Source organism: Diabrotica virgifera, chromosome 6, assembly GCF_917563875.1.
Source record: "Diabrotica virgifera virgifera chromosome 6, PGI_DIABVI_V3a".
Lineage (NCBI taxonomy): Eukaryota > Metazoa > Arthropoda > Insecta > Coleoptera > Chrysomelidae > Diabrotica > Diabrotica virgifera.
The window spans coordinates 215,901,651-215,925,482 of NC_065448.1; the positions used below are offsets into that span (position 1 = coordinate 215,901,651).

Consider the following 23,832-nt stretch of genomic DNA (forward strand, 5'->3'; position numbering starts at 1 on the left):
TAAAGTCTTCTTTATCTTAAAATAGTTCAAACGACCCGTGACGTCACAGAGTTTAACTATGTGGTTCCGTTTATGGTTATATTTACGTATATTCTTCTTATTCTTCTTTAGTTTATTGGCCTCCACCTACTTGGGTATTTGGCCAGCTCGTCGTCGGGGAATAAAGGAAAAATATTTATAATCTAATGACATTTATCGTATGTCGTTGTAATAATATATACCAGTTTGTTGAGATTGGAGTTTGATACAGTTTTTGAAGGAAAGGAAAGAAGGTTTACTATTGAAAATAAAACCATTTTGTAAAAGTACAAATTTTCTATGAATAGTTCAAACAATCAAAAACACTTTTAACGTCACATAACTGTATTTTTTACCGACGTTGATAATGTCTAATTTAAAATTATATATACAATTGGTGTAGAATGTAAACATACAACCCCGTGACGTCACGACGCGTTTTGGGGTGGCTGGTATAAGTTGAATTTTTAGTCGTCTTTAGGGGCCAAACGAAAGACAAACAAAACTTTTTTATCTTTGATATACGTTCTAAATTATGTTCTGTTGTGATTTATACCATTTTTTTCGAATTTAAAATTTTATACAAGTTCCCTATTGTCTACTAGTGATGTTGATTATAGTTACTTTCGAGTATTCGTTACAAATCGTTACTTTTGTATAAAGTAATCATTTACAGTAATCGTTACTTTGATTAGTATGATTACTTTTGTTACTTTTGTATTTGAGTACCGGTAATCATATCGAAAATCGTATTTCTCAGTAGGTAGGTATTGTGTATAAAGTAATCATTTAGCCTTTGTAGACTATGAAAAAGCGTTCGATAGTGTCGAGATATTGCGATGATGTTGTCCTTATTACAACCAACCAAGAAGAACTAGCTACAATGCTGATTCAACTAGCACACGCATCGGAGAAGATAGGATTAAAAATGAACATGAGTAAAACCAAAATCATGACAAATACAAACGACAGAATAAATGTAAATATAAATAATGTCAATATTGAGGTTGTTGACGAATATATATATACCTGGGTTAAATAATAAAAGCTAATAAAGAGAACCAAACAAATTGAAGTACAGAGAAGAATCCGATGCGTGGGCAGCCTTTGGAAAGTTAAAATGAATACTAAAAAGCGGAAAGATACAACAGTACCTAAAAAGCCGTGTATTTGACCAGTGCATCATTCCTGTTCTGACGTATGGCTCAGAAACATGGACATTAACAAAGGCCAACATAAACAAAATTGAAATAACTCAGAGAAAAATGGAAAGATCCATGTTGGGAATAAAACTACAAGACAGAAAATCAAACAAATGGATAAGAGAGAAATCAAAAGTAAAAGATGTAACTGAACATATAACAGGGTTAAAATGGAGACTTGCGGGCCACAATGCGAGACAGGAAGATAAAAGATGGAATGCTGAAATACAAAACTGGAGACCGTGGACAGAAAGAAGAGGAAGAGGAAGACCTCAGATGCGATGGAAGGACGATATTGTAAAAGTTGCAGGAACTAACTGGAAAAACGCAGCCAAGGACAGACGGAAATTGAAAGATCTGGGGAAGGCCTATGTCCAAAGTTGGATAGAAATGGGCTAAAAGAAGAAGAAGAAGAATTATTTACAGTATTCGTTACTTTGATTACTATGATTACTTTTGTATTTGGGTACCGGTAATCCTATCGAGAATCGTATTTCTCAGTAGGTAGGTGTTTTGTATAGGTATTCCGATATAACAACGACCTTCACCGATCTGTTTAAGGGATAAAAATGATTTGATTACTATGATTACTTTTGTTACTTTTGTATTTGAGTACCGGTAATCATATCGAGAATCGTATTTCTCAGTAGGTAGGTATTTTGTATAGGTATTCCGATATAACAACGACCTTCACCAATCTGTTTAACAGATAAAAATTATTTGATTACTATGATTACTTTTGTATTTGAATAGGTACCTGTAATCATATCGAGAATCGTATTTCTCAGTAGGTAGGTATTTTGTATAGGTATTCCGATATAATAGCGACCTTCACGAAGTACGAAGTAATCAGAGTAATCAAAGTAATCAAAGTAGATACAATGGTCGTTACTCGCTCTGATACGATTGGTACGAAGTAATCAGAGTAATCAAAGTAGATACCATAGTCGTTACTCGCTCTGATACGATTGGTCCGAAGTAACGAAGTAATCAGAGTAATCAAAGTAATCAAAGGAGATAAGATACAATAGTCGTTACTCGCCCTAATACGATTGGTATGAAGTAACTAAGTAATCAGAGTAATCAAAGTAGATACAATAGTCGTTACTCGCTCTGATACGATTGGTACGAAGTAATGAAGTAATCAGAGTAATCAAAGTAACGATTTGCCTCTCTGTATAGTAATCGTTACTTTCGGTATTCGTAAGTAACGAGTACTTTGTAACGAATAGTTACTTTTTCAACATCACTGTTGTCTACTAAGAAATGTAATTTCAATATGTAAAAACAATTTATTGGCAACGGTAAATAAAAAGTAATTTGGCAAAATGATTTATTATTAAAACATGACTAACCTGTGCAGCATTCTCTAATTTTGATTCTAATGGATGTTCTACTGTAAGAACTGAGTTCGGTTCCAAATCTAAAGGTTCAAATTCTTGGGATTTTGTACAATTGTTGCTAACAATTTTTTTGAATCCCAACCATGCTTTTTCCCAATACTCTACTTCGCAAACACGACTATTTTGCCTTCTATCAACATAACACGGTTTGGCGCCGGGTTCCGCAGGGCAAACGGTTGGAGCAACTTCCACCAAAAATTTGTATTTTATACCTGCTACTACCTAAAACGTAAAAATTTCATAAATCAATGTCTCAACCAATTTTCTGTTTAGAAAAAAATGATTTGCAGACAGGACAGGCATATTCCCCTGCTGAGAAACATAAGGCCTCAGCTGTTGATTTTAATACCTGTAGGTTTCCACCCCACTTGCTCCCTACAAGTTTCCGGAGAAGGTTGTTTTTCGTGTTAACCTTTTGTCTTGTACTCTGGACAGTGGAATTTATAAATATGTTAGTGATCGGTCTAGTATGACGCCAAGATATTTGGGCCTATCAGTATGTTCCAAATATAGTCCCTCCCAAGATATATTTATTTTACATGTGCCAATTGGTTGTTAAGATGGAATACACATACTTGGGTTTTAGTAGGGTTTGGTTTTAATAAATGTTGTTTGTAGTACGTTAACATCATGTTTAAAGCCTCTTCCATTGTCGACTCTACTTGTCTGAAGGTTTTCCCTTTTACGCCAATACCAAGGTCGTCAGCGTAAACAAAACTCTCAGTTTGGAGATGCATTGCTCGTTGGTGTAGATATTAAATAGGGACGGCGCCAGAACGTTTCCTTGATGGAGGCCATTTTTTTGAGTTCTCCAACTGCTTTTCTTTCCATTTAGCACAACGTAGAAGCATCTATTACACAACAGTGATCTAATGATCTTTACCAGGCAGAGTCAAGCACACTGTTATAGATCTTAGTTACCAAGGTTCTGTGGTTCAAGTCTAGGTCTATCAAGGCTCTCCCACTATCTCTTTTTGTTCAAATCTCTCATCTATGTACTCCGTCAAGTTCAGTATTTGGCCCGTGTACGATTTACCTGGCCAGAAACCTGCTTGTTGTGGGATTAGAAGCCTGCTTGTTGTGGGATTAGTTTTGCATATAATTTTTCCAGGATGCGGTTCAAAATGAGGCGTTCATACAATTTATACAGGTGGCACAGCAGATATATCAGACGGTAGTTCAATGGCGTTCCCAAGTTTCAGAAGAGAAACACTTTTGATTGGCGCCACAGTTTTGGAATCTGGTAGGTAGATCTAGGTAGTAGTTTTTGATTGTCTCGCTTTTGGCCCGAAGTGCTTTATCTGCTCTGTTAGGAGTTCGTCCACCCAAGTGATTTTCCATTATACGGTCATGCCATTTTTGAGCTCTTCGATGGTAAATGGGTTTAGCAAGAAGATATTTCCTGTTCTTGAGTTCTTATAATCTTTGGTGCTTTGTAACGATGGTTTGCTTTGCCATTCAAAAGCAGTTGGTGGGCTATCTGATTTGGCGTTATTGCACATGGCTGTTTCATCTCTGTGGGATTACCGGAAGTATTTTAATCATTTTCCAAGCTTGCTTACTGTTGTGCGTCATATTTTTACTTAATGTCTCGCTCCACCGTGTTTGTCTTGATTCGCTCGGTATCTGCTGCAATCTCTCACCTATCACTGCCGTAATTTCGCTAAATAAGTCTTTATCATATTCTTCGGTGTATTTTGTCATTACGTCTTTGCTTCGTCGTTCAGACCAGATATACAGTTAAGTCCACGAGTCTTTACTCGTGCATCATTAGTACCTGGCGAGATAAAACACATATTTTTGTTTTGTTTTATGGCATAGACTTGGGTGTCAATTAGCCAGTCACAACTTTTTTGTTGTCTATTCATACATAAAGAAGGTAAAAAGTAAAATTTAAAACACATATTTGATAACTCAAATGTTAACCCGTAATAGGGTCAGTAGCTACTTACTGTCACTTGCTGTTGCGTTTAGTAAATTTCAATTTCCGACTTATCATCGACTTATTTCGTATGCTTTAAATGATGACGCACGAGTAAAGACTGGTGGATTCAGCTGTAAAATGTTGTTGACTTCCTCTGGGGATTGTGTTTACATGAGGTTCTTTTTACAAGTTTGATAAACGCATCATAATTTTTGGGAATTGGAACTATGTTTTTCACTTGTGTTACCAATTCATCAGTAGTATCTTCATTAATTTTACTAACTCTATGTTGATAAATGACTGATTATATGGTGCAGTTCTTATCAGATTGGTTATACCCAATGACACTAATGTCTCAATATATCATATAGTTTGTCAATATATCACTTAATTAATGTTATAGTTGTGCTTGTTATGTAGTATAGGTGCTTGTTATGTAGTATAGGTGCTTGCTGCACTCTCTGATTGAACTAGAATATGATGCGGCTGTAGTTTCGTGTTGCAACGAAATTGAAAATGGTTATTCATTTTTAATGTTATAGTTGTTTGCTAATATTAGTTTTGATTTAGTTGTTCACTGTTTGCTTAATGTTGTTTTTAGCTTGTAGCTTTTGTTAAACAAAGACTTTTGTACTGGGACCTAATGATGGGGAGTATATTAGCCTTGAAACCGGTAGCCCAAATTTAACACACTAAAATTGTGAATATTGACTCATTTCCTACACAGTTGAGTCCAGGGTTCTTTACCCGTGCGTCATTAATAGGGCTTTTCATTCACAGTCATTTGTTTCGAGCTTCTGTCAAGTGTCGTATAATATTAAGATATCTACGTGATACGTCTTTGGTTTGTATCATTAGTATGTATATACAAATAACGTATGACGTAGATATATTAATATTAGACGACACATGACAGAAGCTCGAAACAAATGACAATCGATGAAAAGCCCTATACATGGCGAGATAAAACACATACTTTTTATCTAGCATTATTGTCTTCCACGCATGAAACTAAAGACAAACCAGATACCGCCTGTTAAGCAAAGACACATGTTATTTTTATAAACACGCTCTACACTCAGTACATCGAAAAGAGATAGGTACAAAAAAGATGCTTGGGGACGGACGTTTTCAAATTTTAAGTATAATTTGTGACGTTTCTGGTTTGTTTACTCGTCACTGTCAGTTTGTTGGATTTTTTACTGTTTTTCTGTCCTGTTTTTGCATTTAGAAGTTATTTATATTAAACAGACCGTTGTTTTCACCACTAATTTTATACTGGAGTTTGAAATTTTATGGTAAGTGTATTTTATTTTGCCATTAATTTACATACAAGGTTAACGTCATCCACAGTTAAGGAATGGTTTTGTTTAAATTTCCGTAAAAGTGAAATAAATAACAAAAAGACAATATTTTATTTTCAACTATTTATAATTTATATGATAACAAATATTTAATATCACTAATGACAGGCATTAAAATAATTTATTAAGCTAGTTCAAATTAGCTGTAATTCTGCACCAAAATTTTAAGCTCTATTTATTTGATAACGTCAAATTTTATAATATAATCAATGATCGGAGCAGTACCCACTTTCTGTCACTTGCTGTTGCGTAGAATAGATTTCCGACTAAATGCTTTCGTATGCTTTAAATGATGACACACGGGTAAAGAATCATGAACTCAACTGTACATTACATTTCATTTAGCTTTAATATTTAATAATCTTATGGTCAAAAATAGCTACTAACCTGTGATTGAACTCTAAGAACTTGGATTAAAGCCTGCTGGACCTTATCTTCAGATTCAATATGACTCAAAGCGGCGTTCACCAAAAATGGTACAACTTTATCATTAACATCGACTTCGGTCAGACATCCAAGACATGGTTTTGATTCAACTACGTCGTCAAACTAAAAAAGATATCAGTTGTACAAATTAAATATACTTTAAAAGAAAACAGTGGATTAAATTTTTATTAAGGTTCAAAATGAGAAAAAAGAATTGACTTAATTTGATGGTCAGATCTTAATTCTAATCTTGAAATTTACATCGAAGCTTCAAACAGAAAACTTTGTTCTACAGTTTCAAAGATCCACGTTCTAAGATATAAACAAGTAATACAGTTTTAAGATCCACTGTTTTCCACAGTGTTAATCCATTTCTATGTTTATTGAAATTTATCAAAAAAAAATTTGGACCTTGTTGGGGGTGGGGGGAATTTCCCCTATTCCCCTCCGACCGGTAAATCCGCCACTGGGAGCAAGTAACAACTTATAGAGTTCAAGAAAATTGTTCCTGAAGCACGAAAAAGAAGACTTACAATAAACGAAACAAAAACAAAGGACACGATCATCAAAAGAATACCTGACGATGAAAATAATATTGTAATAGACAATTATACCATCGAACGTTTGGGTGCCCTCACATATCTGGGCACAGAAATCAATCAGAAGAATTCTGTAAGCAGCGAAATGAATACAAGTATTTCCAGTATAATCAGGCATAATATAATAATATACAGTACGTAAATCGTTCAGCTGGACATAGGGAATATACATTGAGAGAATTGTGGCAACTGCGCTAACCTGTGTTAGTTGAAGCTTCTGTCCGAGTACGAATTTTTGGTACAATAGAGCTGTTAGAACGAATAGAATGAGTGAGTTTTGAAGCAAGGCTGTCCATAAATAAATAAAAAACAAAGTTTATGATTAATGAGTTGATAATTTTACTTTAATTTTAAAAATATTTTTAAAATAAAAATGTATACCATTTTCATTCAGTTGCAATGCGAGATTAGAGAGCGCAACCAGCACTCTTATCGACGATTTCACCTCTTGTTAGAGGCTCTTCAGAGAATGCATAGGTTGCTTTTCTCTAATCCAGTAAATTTGTCGACATATATTAGTCCCACACTGCAACTGAGGTGAATGGATTAGGTGACTAGCGTCATCTGGCAATTGAAAGATAAAGTTTTTCAATCCTAATAGCAACGTTAATAATATTATATTGAAAAATACTAAAAATATTACTAAAAGATTTTTAAATTGAAAACTTATTGGTACATTTCCCTGGTGACACCTCCAAGGCTTCTACAATTTGCAAGCCAAATGGATGCTGCAGTGAAGACAAAAGGGAAGGAATTCTGCACTATGCAATTCACAAACCCCGTCTGCAGCTTGGTAAAGTTCCAACGGAAAATGCACCTAGTTACTCCACGGAGTAATACTACTATAAAATAAAAATGTATACCATTTTCACTCAGTTGCAATGCGAGGCCAAAAATGTCTTAATTTTTACTTAGATTAGAGAGCGCAACCAGCACTCTTATCGACGATTTCACCTCTTGTTAGAGGCTCTTCAGAGAATGCATAGGTTGCTTTTCTCTAATCCAGTAAATTTTTCGACATATATTAGTCCCACACTGCAACTGAGGTGAATGGATTAGGTGACTAGCGTCATCTGGCAATTGAAAGATAAAGTTTTTCAATCCTAATAGCAACGTTAATAATATTATATTGAAAAATATTAAAAATATTACTAAAAGATTTTTAAATTGAAAACTTATTGGTACATTTCCCTGGTGACACCTCCAAGGCTTCTACAATTTGCAAGCCAAATGGATGCTGCAGTGAAGACAAAAGGGAAGGAATTCTACACTATGCAATTCACAACCCCCGTCTGCAGCTTGGTAAAGTTCCAACGGAAAATGCACCTAGTTACTTCACGGAGTAATACTACTATAAAATAAAAATGTATACCATTTTCATTCAGTTGCAATGCGAGGCCAAAAATGTCTTAATTTTTACTTAGATTAGAGAGCGCAACCAGCACTCTTATCGACGATTTCACCTCTTGTTAGAGGCTCTTCAGAGAATGCATAGGTTGCTTTTCTCTAATCCAGTAAATTTTTCGACATATATTAGTCCCACACTGCAACTGAGGTGAATGGATTAGGTGACTAGCGTCATCTGGCAATTGAAAGATAAAGTTTTTTTTTCAAAGTTTCAATATAATATTATTAACGTTGCTATTAGGATTGAAAAACTTTATCTTTCAATTGCCAGATGACGCTAGTCACCTAATCCATTCACCTCAGTTGCAGTGTGGGACTAATATATGTCGAAAAATTTACTGGATTAGAGAAAAGCAACCTATGCATTCTCTGAAGAGCCTCTAACAAGAGGTGAAATCGTCGATAAGAGTGCTGGTTGCGCTCTCTAATCTAAGTAAAAATTAAGACATTTTTGGCCTCGCATTGCAACTGAATGAAAATGGTATACATTTTTATTTTATAGTAGTATTACTCCGTGGAGTAACTAGGTGCATTTTCCGTTGGAACTTTACCAAGCTGCAGACGGGGGTTGTGAATTGCATAGTGTAGAATTCCTTCCCTTTTGTCTTCACTGCAGCATCCATTTGGCTTGCAAATTGTAGAAGCCTTGGAGGTGTCACCAGGGAAATGTACCAATAAGTTTTCAATTTAAAAATCTTTTAGTAATATTTTTCAATATAATATTATTAACGTTGCTATTAGGATTGAAAAACTTTATCTTTTAAAAATATTTTTATTTAAAAAATAATTTTACAACTAAATGGGTTTCCCGTTCCCTTAGGCTAAAAATATTTAGCTACTACATTGTCATAATTTTGACGTTTATTTGTGTCAGTCGAAATAATTTTGAGGTTAATATTGTCATCGAGGGAGCTCAGTTGCCACAATTATCTCAATATAATACAATGTATGTATTTATGTATCTAAATATATACAATCTACGTTCCCTATGTCCAGCTGAACGATTTACGTACTGTATACTATGCTAATAAAAGATTCATGACAAATTATTAGACAAAAGAACCAAAATGATTATCTACAGAACATTAATCAGACCGATAATAACCTATGGTGGTGATACCTGGGTAATGACAAAAAAATATGAAGCCCAACCTCAGACATTCGAGAGAAAGGTACTGAGAAAAGTGAAGGCCCGGTGCAAGAAGAAGGCACATGGAGAATCGGGAGAAACGATGAAATTAATTAATTAAATGAAGGGTACGATATTGTAAGATTGGCATGGCTGGGACATGTCCAGAGAGAAGACGATACAAAAACAACAAAGAAAATGTTGTCAACATGAAAGCCGATAGGAAGACGAAAAAAAGAAAGGCCCAGAACGAGATGGTTGGATAACGTAGAAGGCGACCTGAAAACTATGATTGTAAAACAATGGAGGAGAAGGGCACACGAGAGGTCTGAATGGAAGGACATAGACAATAGAAGAAGAAGTATGGTTGACCACTCTGCCCTATCCTGGGTTTTACCCAAGGTACTTATTTTATTCAGGTTAAATCGACCTGGGGCTTGTAGATATTTTTAAAAATGTCTAGCTGTTCTCACCGGCGCTGGGACTCGATCCCGGCTTTCTGCGCAGAAGCCAGACACTCTACCGGATAACTGTCTAAGTTATTCAATCCTAAGATTTCACTATTCTTCTTCTTAGGGTGCCTGTCCTATCCGAACGTTGGCGATTGTTCTAGCTATTATGACTTTGTTAGTTGCTATACGGAATAGTTGTGTTGAGGTCTTTCTATACCATGCTCTCAGGTTAGCAAGCCTGGATATTCTTCTTCGTCCTGGTGCCCTTTTTCCTTCAAGTTTACCTTGTAAGATACATTGGAGTAGCTCGTATGTGCCTTGATTTCTCATTATATGTCCCAAGTACTACAGCTTACGGCCCTTGCACGTTGTTAACTAAATCTGCGGTTGTGTTCATGCTCCGTAGTACTTCTTCATTGGTGACTATTCGATGTGACATTTCAGTATTATATTAAAATATTCTTTGAAACTGATGAAATATTATAAATTTGGCAACAGCCTGTATCATTCTTATTAAGCATTATACTGTGGTGCCGTTAACAACTAGGAATTTGCCGAGATGCGCCCCGTATACGCCTACCCTTCATCATCATCAATCAGCCAATCGTGTCCACTGCTGGACATAGGCCTCCCTCAGTTCTTACCAGTGTTCTCTACACTGGGCCGCTGGTAACCAGTTTCCCGCTACTCTTTTTATGTGGTCGGTCCATCTAGTCGGTGGTCGTCCTCGGCTTTATAGTTTCCGGGCCTCCATTCCATGATTCGTCGTGTCCACCGTCTATCTTGTGTTCTAGCTAAGTGCCCTGCCCAGTTCCACTTAAGCGTCGTAGCTCTTTCGATGACGTCTTGAACGCCTGATGTTTGCCTGATTTATTGGTTTGTTATGATGTGGTTTCGAAGGCTCACGTTCAGCAGTGCACGTTCCATGGCTCGTTGTGTAACTCTGAGTTTATTCGTGGATTTTTGCGTCAATGTTAAAGTCTAAGGTTGTACAGGCAAAACACATTGAGACACATTTATGGGAATTGAACTTTTTCAATGTAACCAAATGTTGCCCATGTAAGGCCTATTCGCCTCTGTATTTCATGTGTTTAATAATTGTCTCTGCTTATTTTGATCTCGTGTCCCAGATATTTGTAAGTGTCTGTTTGTTTTACGGTGTTATTGTCCATAGTTTGTAACGTTACAAACGTCACATCTTTGTTATTTTATTTTTAAATAATTATTTTACTTCATTTTTTTTAATATTTCATTAGTAATAATAGTAATAATTTTCTTCTATTAGCGATTCGGATTAAGAGGATCGGTACGTATTTTCGGCTGCAATGCTATTCAAATGGGGATTCATTTTTTTCGAATCCTGAGAAAACTAATAAGTATTTTTGAAAAATTTAAACGCAGAATGAAAGATTACGTTATTAGCGAGGGCCGAAAGTCTCTGAAAACTTCTGTAATGTTTATTTTAATAAGTTACAGGGGTGAAAAACTAAGAGAAAATTTAGTGTGATTTTTAATTTCAAATATATCATTCAAAATAAACTTTTTATTTATTCTAAGGGACTTTCGGCCCTCGGTAATAATTTAGTCTTTCATTCTGCGTTTAAATTTTTCAAAAATATTTATTGGTTTTTTCAGGATTCGAAAAAAATGAACACAATGCCGTGGTAATATTTTTAAAATCTATCTTTGTCTTAAAACGCACTCAGCCGAATATAATATTGTCAGCATATATTGTCAGTCAGACACTGACAATCAGTGACAATTTTAAATATTTGACATTGCATCGGGAATATGTTGAGTTATTGATTAAATATTATTGATATATAGTGTATTTGATAAATAATTGATTTAAGACGTGAACTTAATAAAAAGTTATTTATTGTGTATTATTTGTGGAAGATCCAAGCAGAAAATACATCAGGATAATATATTCTGTGATCCAAGTATTTTGTTGTTAAAGATGTTCAAAATTGTAAGCGTTCCATAACAATATATTATTAAAAAATCACTTTAACACTTTTCCTCTTTTCTCGATTGAGTATTAGTCTTTGTTGTACAAATAAATTATTACAATCACTGAATACATAGTTCGTGAAAAAATTATCACATTTATTAACTGAATTAATAATTTGCAATTATAAAAATAACAGTTATCCAAGAACATTCAAAACCCATCTCTTTAAAATAATGATGACATTTTCAAGTAGAATGACATTCTAGTAATGTTTACACATCCATACCAGTGTGAATTTTACTACACGTAATTTGCCGTGTAAAGACAGAAAAAGTAGGGATACACGTAAAATATTTGCGAATTATGTACCCATAGCCTTAAGATCGCAGTGCCAATGTGGTATCAAATTGAACCGAGCTAAGAGTCATTGTAATTGTTTACATATTGCATGTTGCATTAGTTTTATGTGTTTTTGAGTTAGTTTTGTTCGTTTATCGGTATTTTTTAATTTAATTATATTTTGTGTGATTATCGTTTATTCTTATTGAAATAGACAATTTTATTAGTTACAAGTTTTATTTTAGTGAACTTTATAAGAAAAAAATATCTCAGGTTAGTGTACACCAAAGATTGTAATTATTATTGTTAAATGTTTTATTTTTAAGTCATGAAGTTACTGTAATATGTTAGAGTTTAGTCACAGTATATAGAGGTTCCACAGTAAAACCACTCCTCTGTCGGCGCTTTGATCTCAAGAAGTAATACCGGCAGTACGCAATTGGTAGTTCACCAGTGGTGGATGCGGGTTTTCCCTGTTAAAATCCGTACGTTTCTATGGGACTAACAATGCGAGAGTGGGGTCAAAAGCGACTGCCAACATTGCGCGGTCGCCATGCGCGACTACAGATTTTACTTCCAATTTTTCGGAGAGTGGTTCTACTGTCCCTCTTTATACTGTGGTTTAGTCATGAAGTAATATACAGCAACAATTAAACGTGATTAAACAAACAAAATCTCCAATGACAATATGCCTTCAACGTGAAAGTAAATAAATAATGGCTCTTAGCTCGGTTACTGCAATAGCCACCAGAGGGCGTATTGCTTAGGACGAGATGCCAATTTGTTTTACCTGTTTTCTTCGTTAAAAACTCGTTGGCGCCCTCTTTTATTATCCTCTTTTATTACTCTCTTTTATTATCTTCTATTTAATATATCTCTTTTCATCTAAAATCTAAATCATCATACTGAACGTACCCCGTATATTCTTACTCTGTGAGTATCTGTTTTAATACGGAACATGCCTAATTTCCTACAGTTCACGCTGTCATTTCAATTCTCGAAATAGTGGTGGTAATGTCATAAAAGGCAAAGAAACTTCAAAATTAAAACATTTTATTTCTAGACCATCTTTCTCTTGGGGTAAGAATACTAAGAATTCTAATTACATATTACAATCATTATATTCCTCATTATATTCCATGCATACCTAGTTTCTTATAACAGTCTTTCTAATATTCTTTATACCTAACCTTCAAATGTTCAGCCATGTGTTTGGTTTCTGTATTTCATTTTGTCTATTGATATGCTTTTAGTAATCAAATTTTAACTAGTAGTATCAATCTTAATTCCATTTACTTTATTCCTTTGCCAATAACTACTTTTTACGATTATTTGGCAAAGGCTCGTTTTTGGTTTTTCTTCTTGATGATTGATATGTGCCTTTATCTTATAGTTTTTGGGAATAGAATCAACCTTTCCCCCCGGGAACCTCCAGCATCAAGCCATCCACACTGGTGCTGGAACTAAGGCTAAATGAAGACCATTGACCATGACATCCAGACTGCAACGATCCACCTCTAGCTGCAGGGGCCTAGGGCCGAACATCTGCCCAGCTCTACAAGAAGTCAACAGCAGTACCATTCGACATCAAGAAGTTACCATCGAACCAAACACCACAAAACCACATTTGGCAAGAATTTGAATATATTTGTTAATGCAATTTACTAAGTCATATATTTATTATATCTTTATGAACAATAAACATGATTAGTTAAAAATATTGTTTTGTTTGCTTCCATTCTAAATTTTCAGAGTTCATATCTGAGGTTAGGACAAGACGAACACACACCTGAGTGACTGAGCTAAGCTAAGTGTGTAGCGATGGCTATCTTGGATGATTGAGGTAATATTTTCGAATATTATTTCAATTAGCTGGGGTAGTCCATCGCCCTTTTTCGTTTCAAGTTATAGATTCATCATAAGTTTAGTTTTATCAAACATTATTTTTAATCCTGATCTCCCAGACAGAGTTTTAGGCGAATGTATCATAGAAACTGTACCCTGTAAGTTATTTGCGATTAATACATCATCTGCGAACCTCAGATGATTTAATCCCTCTCCATCTATATTGATGCCCATATCTTTGCCATTGTCTTACTCCTCGACATAAGCTGAATTTTTCTGTGTCTTCGTGTAGTCGTATACTGAATATAGCGTTCTCATAGATGCTTTTGATTAGTGACGTATACCTGTAGTATATTCAAATGCCTTCAAGCTTTGTAATCAAAAGCCTTCTGGTAATCTACAAATGCAAGAACCAGTGGTATGTTCTACTCGTTGCATTTTTCAATTAACACCGCCTACCCTTAACCGCTATAAAACAAATTTTATAATTACTTTGTTAGTCATTTCTGAAATAATGTAACGTTCAATAATTTCATCACATTGTCCATGCACCATAAAACATTATTGCATATTATTTTTTTAACAATAATTTTATCTGTACAAGGGATGTAATACACAATGGCGTTGATAATGCACCTAATAATATTTTATGATATGTACATATTATCAATTTCGAAATAACATTATTTTGAAAGAATATACTGATTTATTTTATCTTTTTAATTTTATATTCGATTGACAATGTTGTAAAGTTAATAAGCAATTGTTAATTTTAAAAGATATATGACAATATTATCAAGTTTAAGACCCCGCCTACATATTTGGTAAAAAATTAAGATATTGAGAAATTTTTATTTTGTAATGCAAAATTAATCAAAAAAATACTGTAATAACTGTAAAATACTACCGGAACTCTCCAAAATTATTGGGAGAATTACAAAAGTTCGACTTATGTCCTTTATCATTGAATAACAACATTTTATCACAAAATCAGTTCGGCATTTTAACTAATAAATGTGCCACTGACATGACGCCATGGTTTCTGTACTACATGAGGTTTATCCAGCACGAAACAATAATCTTTACACTGCCACTGTTTTTTGTGACTATGCCAAAGCTTCAGATTGTGTAACTCATGACATTTTGACAAAAAAACTAAATTTTTACGGAATTCAAGGTATTTCTTTGAATTGGTTCCAATCTTACTTGGATAATAGAAAACAACTTGTTAGAGCAAATGATACTGATTTTAATCTCAAAAATATTGTATGTGGGGTGGTACCACAAGGTTCAGTATTGAGTCCTATACTTTTCGTTATCTTTATAAATGACATTACTAATTTAAAAATCGATGGAAAAATGTTTCTTTTTGCTGATGATACCAGTATCACTTGCAGCAACTCAAATGTTGCAACTCATATTATTCATGCAACTATAACTTCTGATCTGCTTACGATTACGACTATGTTACGACTCTACTTACGCTCCTTTAACGTGGATAGCTCATTAGCAGTTAGACAGTAGCATTATTCTATAAAGGAGCTCTTCAGCTTCGCTTCTTAGTAAGAGCCAGATCAGTACCGTTGAGTGTGTAAAATTTCTTGGTATTTTCTTAGACGGCAACCTTATATGGTCCTTTCATATCGATTTGTTAAGTAAGAAACTAGTCTCAGCTTGCTCTGTAATAAGATCTGTTTCGAAGAAAGTCAATTTGGCATCTTCAAAATAACATATTTTCTTTGTTCAAATCTCACCTTCGATATGGTCTTCCTTTTTGGGGTTCTTTTAAAGCTGTCCAATCCTATGTTATTTTTAAATCACAAACAAGAACAATAAGATATCTGTTTGCCCTCAGAAGAACAATACATTGCAGAAGCTACTTCAAAGATCACGGAATTTTAACATTTCCTTCTTTATATATTTTAGAAATTGTTTGTCAGGCCATGGAGTTGGGGTGTTTACATTGTAAAATGACATGCACCCTACCTTCCGTGCTATGGCATGCTGGACGAGCCATACAGCCTGTAGTCAACACCCCGAAGTATGAGCGGGAACAAAAAGTGTATTAATACTCATACGCTTATGAAACGCACCTGGCGGATCATAAGGGCCTTCACATTTTACTCTTTTTCAACTAGTCTTGAGTGAAATGTCTTTAATCTTTCCTATCGGCCTCTCTTGGCTACCTCTTCTTCTTCCGACCCCGAATGGCTATTAGGTTTCCGAGGGCAGACGGGTCACTATATTTCTTTCTACAATCTACCTGCTCTTCACCGAATGATTGCCGGTATAAGCAATCCCCCACTTACTGACCAACGGCTTCGGGCGGATGAGTTGGTAAGTGGCAGGGCACTCTTTTGTCCTGAGACTGAGAAATCGCTCTCGAAGGCGGATGAACCCTACAGAATGGTCAACGGTATAAGAATGCAGAAGGCAACGGGAAACCACTGCATTAAAGACTCATGGAGTATCCCTAGAAATCGTCATGGCTTACAGAAATGACAATCAACAACCTACTAATCATGGTTCTCGGATGCCAAGATTCGGCAGGGGAAGAAACAACAGCAACGACAGGGCTTCCCAGGCCGTTAGTCAGCGAAATCCCTGTTCCCTAAATATATACAAATACACCTACAAAATCGCTACATGGAATGTAAGAAGTATGTATGAACCTGGAAAACAGGAATATACAGCAAGAGATGATGCGACTAGATATCGATATATTAGGAATAAGCGATACAAGATGGGTCAGTTCTGGCGAACACAGACAATGGGCGAATCTATTACTCTGGAAGCAGCGACACCCAACACAGATATGGAGTTGCTATGATCCTCAGTGAAAAAGTAACGAGATCAGTAACAGGCTTCGTTCCGGTGTCCGAAAGAATTATAATGTTGCAGTTATTGACAGCTCATGGAAAAATGAACCTAATTCAGATTTATGCGCCAACTGCTGACAAAAATGAAGAAGAAATAGAGAACTTTTATAGCGAACTTCAAAAAACATTACAGCTCACAGCATCTAGAGACATAACAGTGATCATGGGTGATTTCAATGCAAAAATTGGCGAAGGAAAATGCTACCCTAATGTAGGGCCATATGGACTTGGCGAACGAAATGACAGAGGGGATCGCCTAATAGAATTTTGCCAGGAACATAATGTTGTAGTCGCAAATACATTCTTTAAATTACCTAAGCGACGCCTTTATACATGGAAATCGCCAGCTGACGAAGACAGCAAAATCGTCAGAAATCAAATTGGGCAATTCGGGCAGTAAAGGCATATCCAGGATCGGACGTATCTTCTGATCACAGTCTTCTTATTGCTAGGTTTCAACTTCAACTAAAAAAGACGCAAAAAAGCCGCAACAACAATAAACTTAACATAAAGAAACTTAACTCAGAAGAAATAAAAGAAAATTTGAAACATGAAATCAACACAAATCTAGATAGAAACCCAGGAAATAATTGCAACGTAGAACAGCAGTGGCAATTCTTCAAAACCTCTATATTAGAGCCAAGTAAGAAAGTACTTACAACAACCAAATGTAAGAAAGAAGAATGGATGACGGAGGAAATTCAAGAGTTGATGAATGAAAGAAGAAAAACAAAACAATTAATAAGACTCGCTATAAACAGCTTCAAAACCAAATAAGAAGAAAAATTAGGGAGGCTAAAGAAACCTACTTCTCTGAAAAATGTAAAGAAATAGAAGAACTTCAAAACAGATATGACAACTTCAACCTACATAAAAAAAGTCAAAGAACTAGCCGGAATAGGAAATAGAAGAACCTCAAATATATTGCTCGACAAAAACGGAAATATTATAATGGAGACAGAACGAAAACTACGACGATGGAAAGAGTACATCGAGGAACTATTTCATGACCAGAGAGAAGCTAGTACATCCGTAGATAGCCAAACCGGAGATGTAGGCCCAGAGATAACCAAATCAGAGGTTAGTCAGGCAATAAACTCTATGAAAACCAATAAATCTGCTGGTCCAGATGAATTACCTAGCGACCTGATAAAGTTGGTGAACGAGAAAAACCTGGACATAATAGTAGAACTGTTCAACGATATCTATACTACGGGAATCATCCCTAGAGAAATGTTGACATCAGCATTTGTGTGTTTGCCAAAAAAAGTGAATGCCAAAGAATGCAGTGACTACCGAACCATAAGCTTAATGTCACATACCTTGAAAATTCTGCTGAAAATTATCCACGCCAGAATACACTCTAAACTGGAGCTGGATATTAGTGACACTCAATATGGGTTCCGCAATGGAATGGGCACCAGAGAGGCATTATTCTCCTTCAACGTGCTGACACAGAGATGTTTGGATGTTAACCGTTCTCTTTACGTCTGTTTTATAGACTACAATAAAGCGTTTGATAAAGTAAAACATGACCGACTCATGGAAATTCTAAAAACTAAAAACCTAGATGAAAGAGATTTAAGACTAATAACACATCTCTATTACAATCAGCGAGCAATAGTAAGAACTGAAACAGAAACATCTGAAGAAATGGAAATAAAGAGAGTCAGGCAAGGCTGCATACTATCACCTCTATTATTTAACACGTATTCTGAAGAGGTAATGCGAGAAACTCTGGAAGATGAAACAGTTGGCATAAGAGTAAATGGAGTCTTAGTTAACAACATCAGATATGCAGATGATACAGTAATAATAGCCGATAATTTACAAGACCTGCAAATACTCATGAGTAAAATAGTAAGGTGTAGTAGGGAGTACGGACTCTCTCTCAATATCAAAAAGACAAAGTTTATGAAAATTAGTAAAAACAACCATAATACTAACGAAATCTTGATAGTAGAGGGCCAGCAGATCGAAAGAGTAAAAAAGTACACTTACCTAGGGACACTTATAACCGAAAATAATGACTACACTGCAGAAATCAAAGTCAGAATCGAGAAAGCACGTTCTAATTTTATGAAAATGAAAAAGGTCCTATGTAGCAAAGATTTCACATTAGCTCTTAAAGTACGCCTAACAAAATGTGACGTATATAGTGTACTATACTATGGACTGGAATCATGGACGTTAAATGTAGAGACAATGAGACGACTTAACGCCTTTGAAATGTGGACGTATAGAAGAATTATGAGGGTTTCCTGGGTAGATAGAGTTACGAACAATGAAGTACTGAGAAGAATAGGTAAAGAGAAGGAAGTTGAACTTACAATTAAAGAAAGAAAACTACAGTACCTCGGACATGTGATGCGGGGCGAGAAGTATGGCATCCTGCGACTCATAATGCAGGGAAAGATAGATGGCAGAAGAAGCATCGGCAGAAGACGAATTTCATGGCTGAAGAACCTGAGAGAATGGTTTGGATGCAGCTCAAAACAACTATTTAGAGCTACTGCCTCAAAAATTAAAATAGCTATGATGATTGCCAACCTCCGTAGCGGAGATGGCACCTGAAGAAGAAGAAATTGTTTGCTTAATTCGTAAACAGCAAGTCTTTCCTGCAAGACCTAATCATGACTACTCCACCAGAAATTCAACCTTTGATGTCTACTTACCGATCCCGTCCACTGAGTTAATAAAGAAATCTATAATATATTTCTGCCAAAAAGCTATACAACAATGTCCTTTTACAACTTAAATCTACAACATCTTTCCCAAAGTTCTGTAAAATGACAAAAGCATATCTATCTGAAAGACTATATCTATCTATTCAGCAGAAGTGTTTCTTAATGTTTAACTAATAAATTGCAGTAATCTTATGTAAAAGTAACTATAGTAAGTACTTATTTAGTAAAAATACTAAAGTATTTTTATCTATATTTGGGTGTCATATGCAGCGTAGCAGCTTAAACTTATTATGTAGTGAAAGACAGTTTATGTTTAATTTCAATTCAGAGGTGGTTCACGATCCCGAGAGAGCTGTTTCTATCTCTAGACGTCTTCAGTGGTGCTACATGAACACCTCTGAATTGAAACGAAATCAAACTGCGTATTTAAGCAGAATTATAAAAATAATTTGTAATCAACTTTTAGGACACTGTAGCGACATCTCCTTAAAGAAAAAATGAAAAGTCCAGATGGAAAATTTATTGAAAATAAATAATAATTTAAATCTGAAAACTTTTCGTGGAACTACGTTCTGGTAACTTCCTCTGGTAAGGATAATATAATAATAATATAAAAAGAAAATAGTTCCACGAAAAATTTTCAGATTTAAATTATTATTTATTTTTAATAAATTTTGCATCGGGACTTTTCATCTTTTCTTAAACTTTTTAGTTTCTAAGGTTTCATTATGCAATTTGCAATTTATTTAAATTTTGCAATATATTGTTTTTATTTCATTTTCATTATCTTTTATTGTGTAATATTAACGATTTATGTAATTTCAGTAAATTGTATTTCTTATTGTTATTTTCGGACTCTTTGTAAGCTTTGTCCATCAAATTTTAAAATTTTCATTGACAATAAAACATATTTCTATCTATTAGACCGGTCTAGTAAGACTCAAAAATAGGAGTGAGGCTACAATAATTACCATCAAGCTGAAAATTGGCAGTATTGTTCAAAATACCATCATAAATGAAGTCTAAAAAGTCCTCATAAATCCGACCCCTGCCAAAAAAATGTCACCGGGGTCAAAGGTCACCAAATATGTTTTTTAGCGATTTTCAGCGAAACGGTAAGTTTTATCGTAAAATTAGCTCTAACAAAAAATGTAGATTAGATCATTATCTATAAAAAATATCTTAATAGTTTTTTCCTAAGAGGCACTGTTTTTGAGATACAACAATTCAAAGAGTTGAAAGACTTCTAATCGTCATAATATATGTATTAGTACACCAGGTATATACATCACTGAAGCTGTAATACAAGTAAACATAATATTCTACGGTCAACTTAACTTACATTACACATAATAATATAAGATTATAAATATGATAATGTTTCTACTATACAGCTTGCGGTCTACCGAGGGATGCAATGTATAAGCTGTATTATATTACAGTGCCAACAAAAAAATCTTTACAAAGTGAATGTAACGCGAAAATAATAAGAATTATTTGAATTTTACGGCTTAATCCCAACAAAAATACACAACAAAATACAACAGATGACAAAGTATTAACTTATAATAATTCTTTTTATTTATGCGCCTTAGTTCAATTTGCAAAGATGGGTTTTGTCGGAATAAACACGTTCGTCAGCTAATCTAATCACCCTACCCATTCTCTTCTCAGAAGGGTTTGAACATAATAATGAAAGACAACTTTCTAGGCAAAATGTTTATTGCTAAGTACTAATAAATACTTATGCAAATTACACCGTAATTTTCCTGGGTGGCGAAATCGTTCAGGTAGATGACACCCTCGAGGTATTAATTAATTAGTCTTGAGTACTACTTCGGAGTGAAAATACGTGTTAAACCTATATTTTTTTATCGTGTATTTCGTGTTATTTTCATTGTTATAACAAAAATGTCAGAATATTGTTTTATTTGCGCTAAAATTTTAAATGAAGGTGAAATTGTTACCGTTGAACGTGGTATAAAAACATTAATCAATGCAAGTACTGAAAGAGCTGATGGATTTTTAGAATTTCTTAAACAGCAGAAATGTAGAGTGTCGTAAAAGTTATACTCGAAAGTATTCTATTGCTGCAGCTATTAAAAGACAATATGAAAAACAAGAAGCCAGTATATCGACCAAAAGTCCTCCTCTTACTAGAGCACGTGTAAGTGAACCAGCTTTTTGTTTTAAAAAACAATGCTTATTTTGCGGCCAGGAATGTAATGAAGAGCGTGAAAAAACCCAGGATGAACAAGAAGAAGAAGAAGAAGAAGAAGAAGAAGAAGAAGAAGAAGAACAAGAAGAAGAAGAGGAAGAAGAACTAGAAGATGAAGAAGAGGAAGAAGAACAATGAGAAGAAGAACAAGGGAAGCAGAAGTATTAGAAAATTATGAACCAGTTTGATAAATTTCCCTTTTTTTTAATTTATACCGCTTTATATAAAGTTTTATCATTTTTAACCCTTGCCAATATCAATTATTAAATAGCTTTAAATTAAACAGAATCATAACAGATCCGTGGAATAGGCCCACTGGGGAAACCACGTTAAAAAAACGGACTAAGTACACTACCTCAAAGGTGGTGTGGAAACGTGTGCGCATATTATGACGATTACCACTTTTTGAATCGTTATATCTCAAAAACGGTGGCTCCCAGGAAAAAAAGTAATAAGGCATTTTTTATAGATAATTATCTAATCTACATTTTTTGTTAGAGCTAATTTTACGATAAAACTTACCGTTTCGCTGAAAATCGCTAAAAACCATATTTGGTGACCTTTGACCCCGCGTAAAATATTTAGCAGGGGTCGGATTTATGAGGACTTCTTAGATTTCATTTATGATGGTATTTTTAACAATCCTGCCAATTTTCAGCTTGATGGTAATTTTTGTAGCCTCGGATGCGTAAGTTGACCGGAGTATATCTAACAATTTTTTGTTATTAAAATACGACTAACCTGTACTGAATTTTCCTTTTCTGATTTAGGACTATCTGGGATAATTTGAGACTCCAAATCTGACAAGAAGTCAGGTTCTAACTCTCTGTGCACTTTCTTCGGTGGAGGAGGATCTATCGGCTCTTTAAGATCGAACTCTTGAGATTTTGTACAGGTGTTACTGATGATTTTTGAGACTCCCAACCATGGTTGCTCTAAATATTCTACGTCGCAAACACGACTATCTTGGACTGAACAATCCAAATTCTCGGTGTTCTTAGGGCAACTTGTTGAAGCGACTTCGACCGAAAGTATATATTTTATACCCGCAACTACCTAAAACGTGAAAAATCATTGTTACAATCAATCTATTTAAGCTACTTCTTGTACTAGTCCAGGGCGTTTTGAGATGGACGTTGAGAGGTGACTCTAATTTTTTTTGCAGAAATTGCTTGGAATTAACCCATATAATAATAATTGAGTTATCCTCCCACTCAAAAACGTCCGGAACATTGTTTAAATAATCAAAATGTCAAAAAATGAAGGAAAAATTCGATTTATTTTCTTCGTTTTTGACTATAACTTTAAAAGTATTCACTTCCCGAGAAAAGTTGCGCCAAAATAAAAGTTGCGTAATTAAATTTCCTACAATATAAGATTGGTTAAAAATTTTTACAATCGTTACCCTTATTGCAAAATAAAATTGCGAAAAAAACATAAAAAAAACAAGTATTCGCATTTTACGTTTTTCAACCATTTCTGCTACACATAGGACCTTCATATTATTTCACCCAGAAAAACTTTATGATATGATAAAACAATACTATTAAGTTATGATCGGTTCAATAGATTTTGCAAAATAAATTCATTTTTTCAAAATGTTGCAGGACTGAAAATAAAGCAGATAGTAAGTTAATTTTTTTTACAAATAGAAGAATACTGTACCTTTCATTTGCAATTTGCAAAATTAAAATCGGTTAACTACCACGGCGTCAGAAATTTTTTTAAATAAAGATTAATTTTTGGTGCTACGCGCAGGACAGCGGTGTTCGATTCACACAAGTTGACTTCCACCAATATTTCTTCCAATCTTTATCTAATATATTATTTTCTTACTCTATATTTTGTTGTATGTTCATATTTTAATTCCACAAGAATCAAACTAATTTGAATATTGTTTGTGAAAAATTGTTTAAACAAATGCATATGTTTAAAAATAATACACTTTTATTTTCTAAGTTAAAATATATGAACAAAGAAAGTTTT

General features: G+C 34.6%; 1 protein-coding gene and 1 long non-coding RNA gene across 6 annotated transcripts in view; one reads left to right on the top strand and one right to left on the bottom strand.

Moving 5' to 3' along the window:
• LOC126887227 (uncharacterized) overlaps nucleotides 1-1,966 on the top strand; it is a 214,045-nt gene extending 212,079 nt beyond the window's left edge. Inside the window, exon 3 of the long non-coding RNA XR_007698992.1 lies at nucleotides 1,742-1,966. This is a non-coding gene — a long non-coding RNA (uncharacterized LOC126887227). The remainder of the gene's footprint in view (nucleotides 1-1,741) is intronic.
• Nucleotides 1-23,832, bottom strand: part of LOC126887224 (uncharacterized) — a 158,959-nt gene that overhangs the window by 96,381 nt on the left and 38,746 nt on the right. For 4 of the 5 annotated variants that reach the window (XM_050654626.1, XM_050654629.1, XM_050654627.1 and 1 more), the window contains exons 3-5: nucleotides 22,588-22,902; nucleotides 6,299-6,460; nucleotides 2,576-2,845 (exon numbers count right to left, since the gene is read on the bottom strand). In XM_050654626.1, the coding sequence (XP_050510583.1) occupies nucleotides 2,576-2,845; nucleotides 6,299-6,460; nucleotides 22,588-22,902 (747 nt within the window). The remainder of the gene's footprint in view (nucleotides 1-2,575; nucleotides 2,846-6,298; nucleotides 6,461-22,587; nucleotides 22,903-23,832) is intronic. The other variant, XM_050654628.1, reaches the window with a different exon arrangement.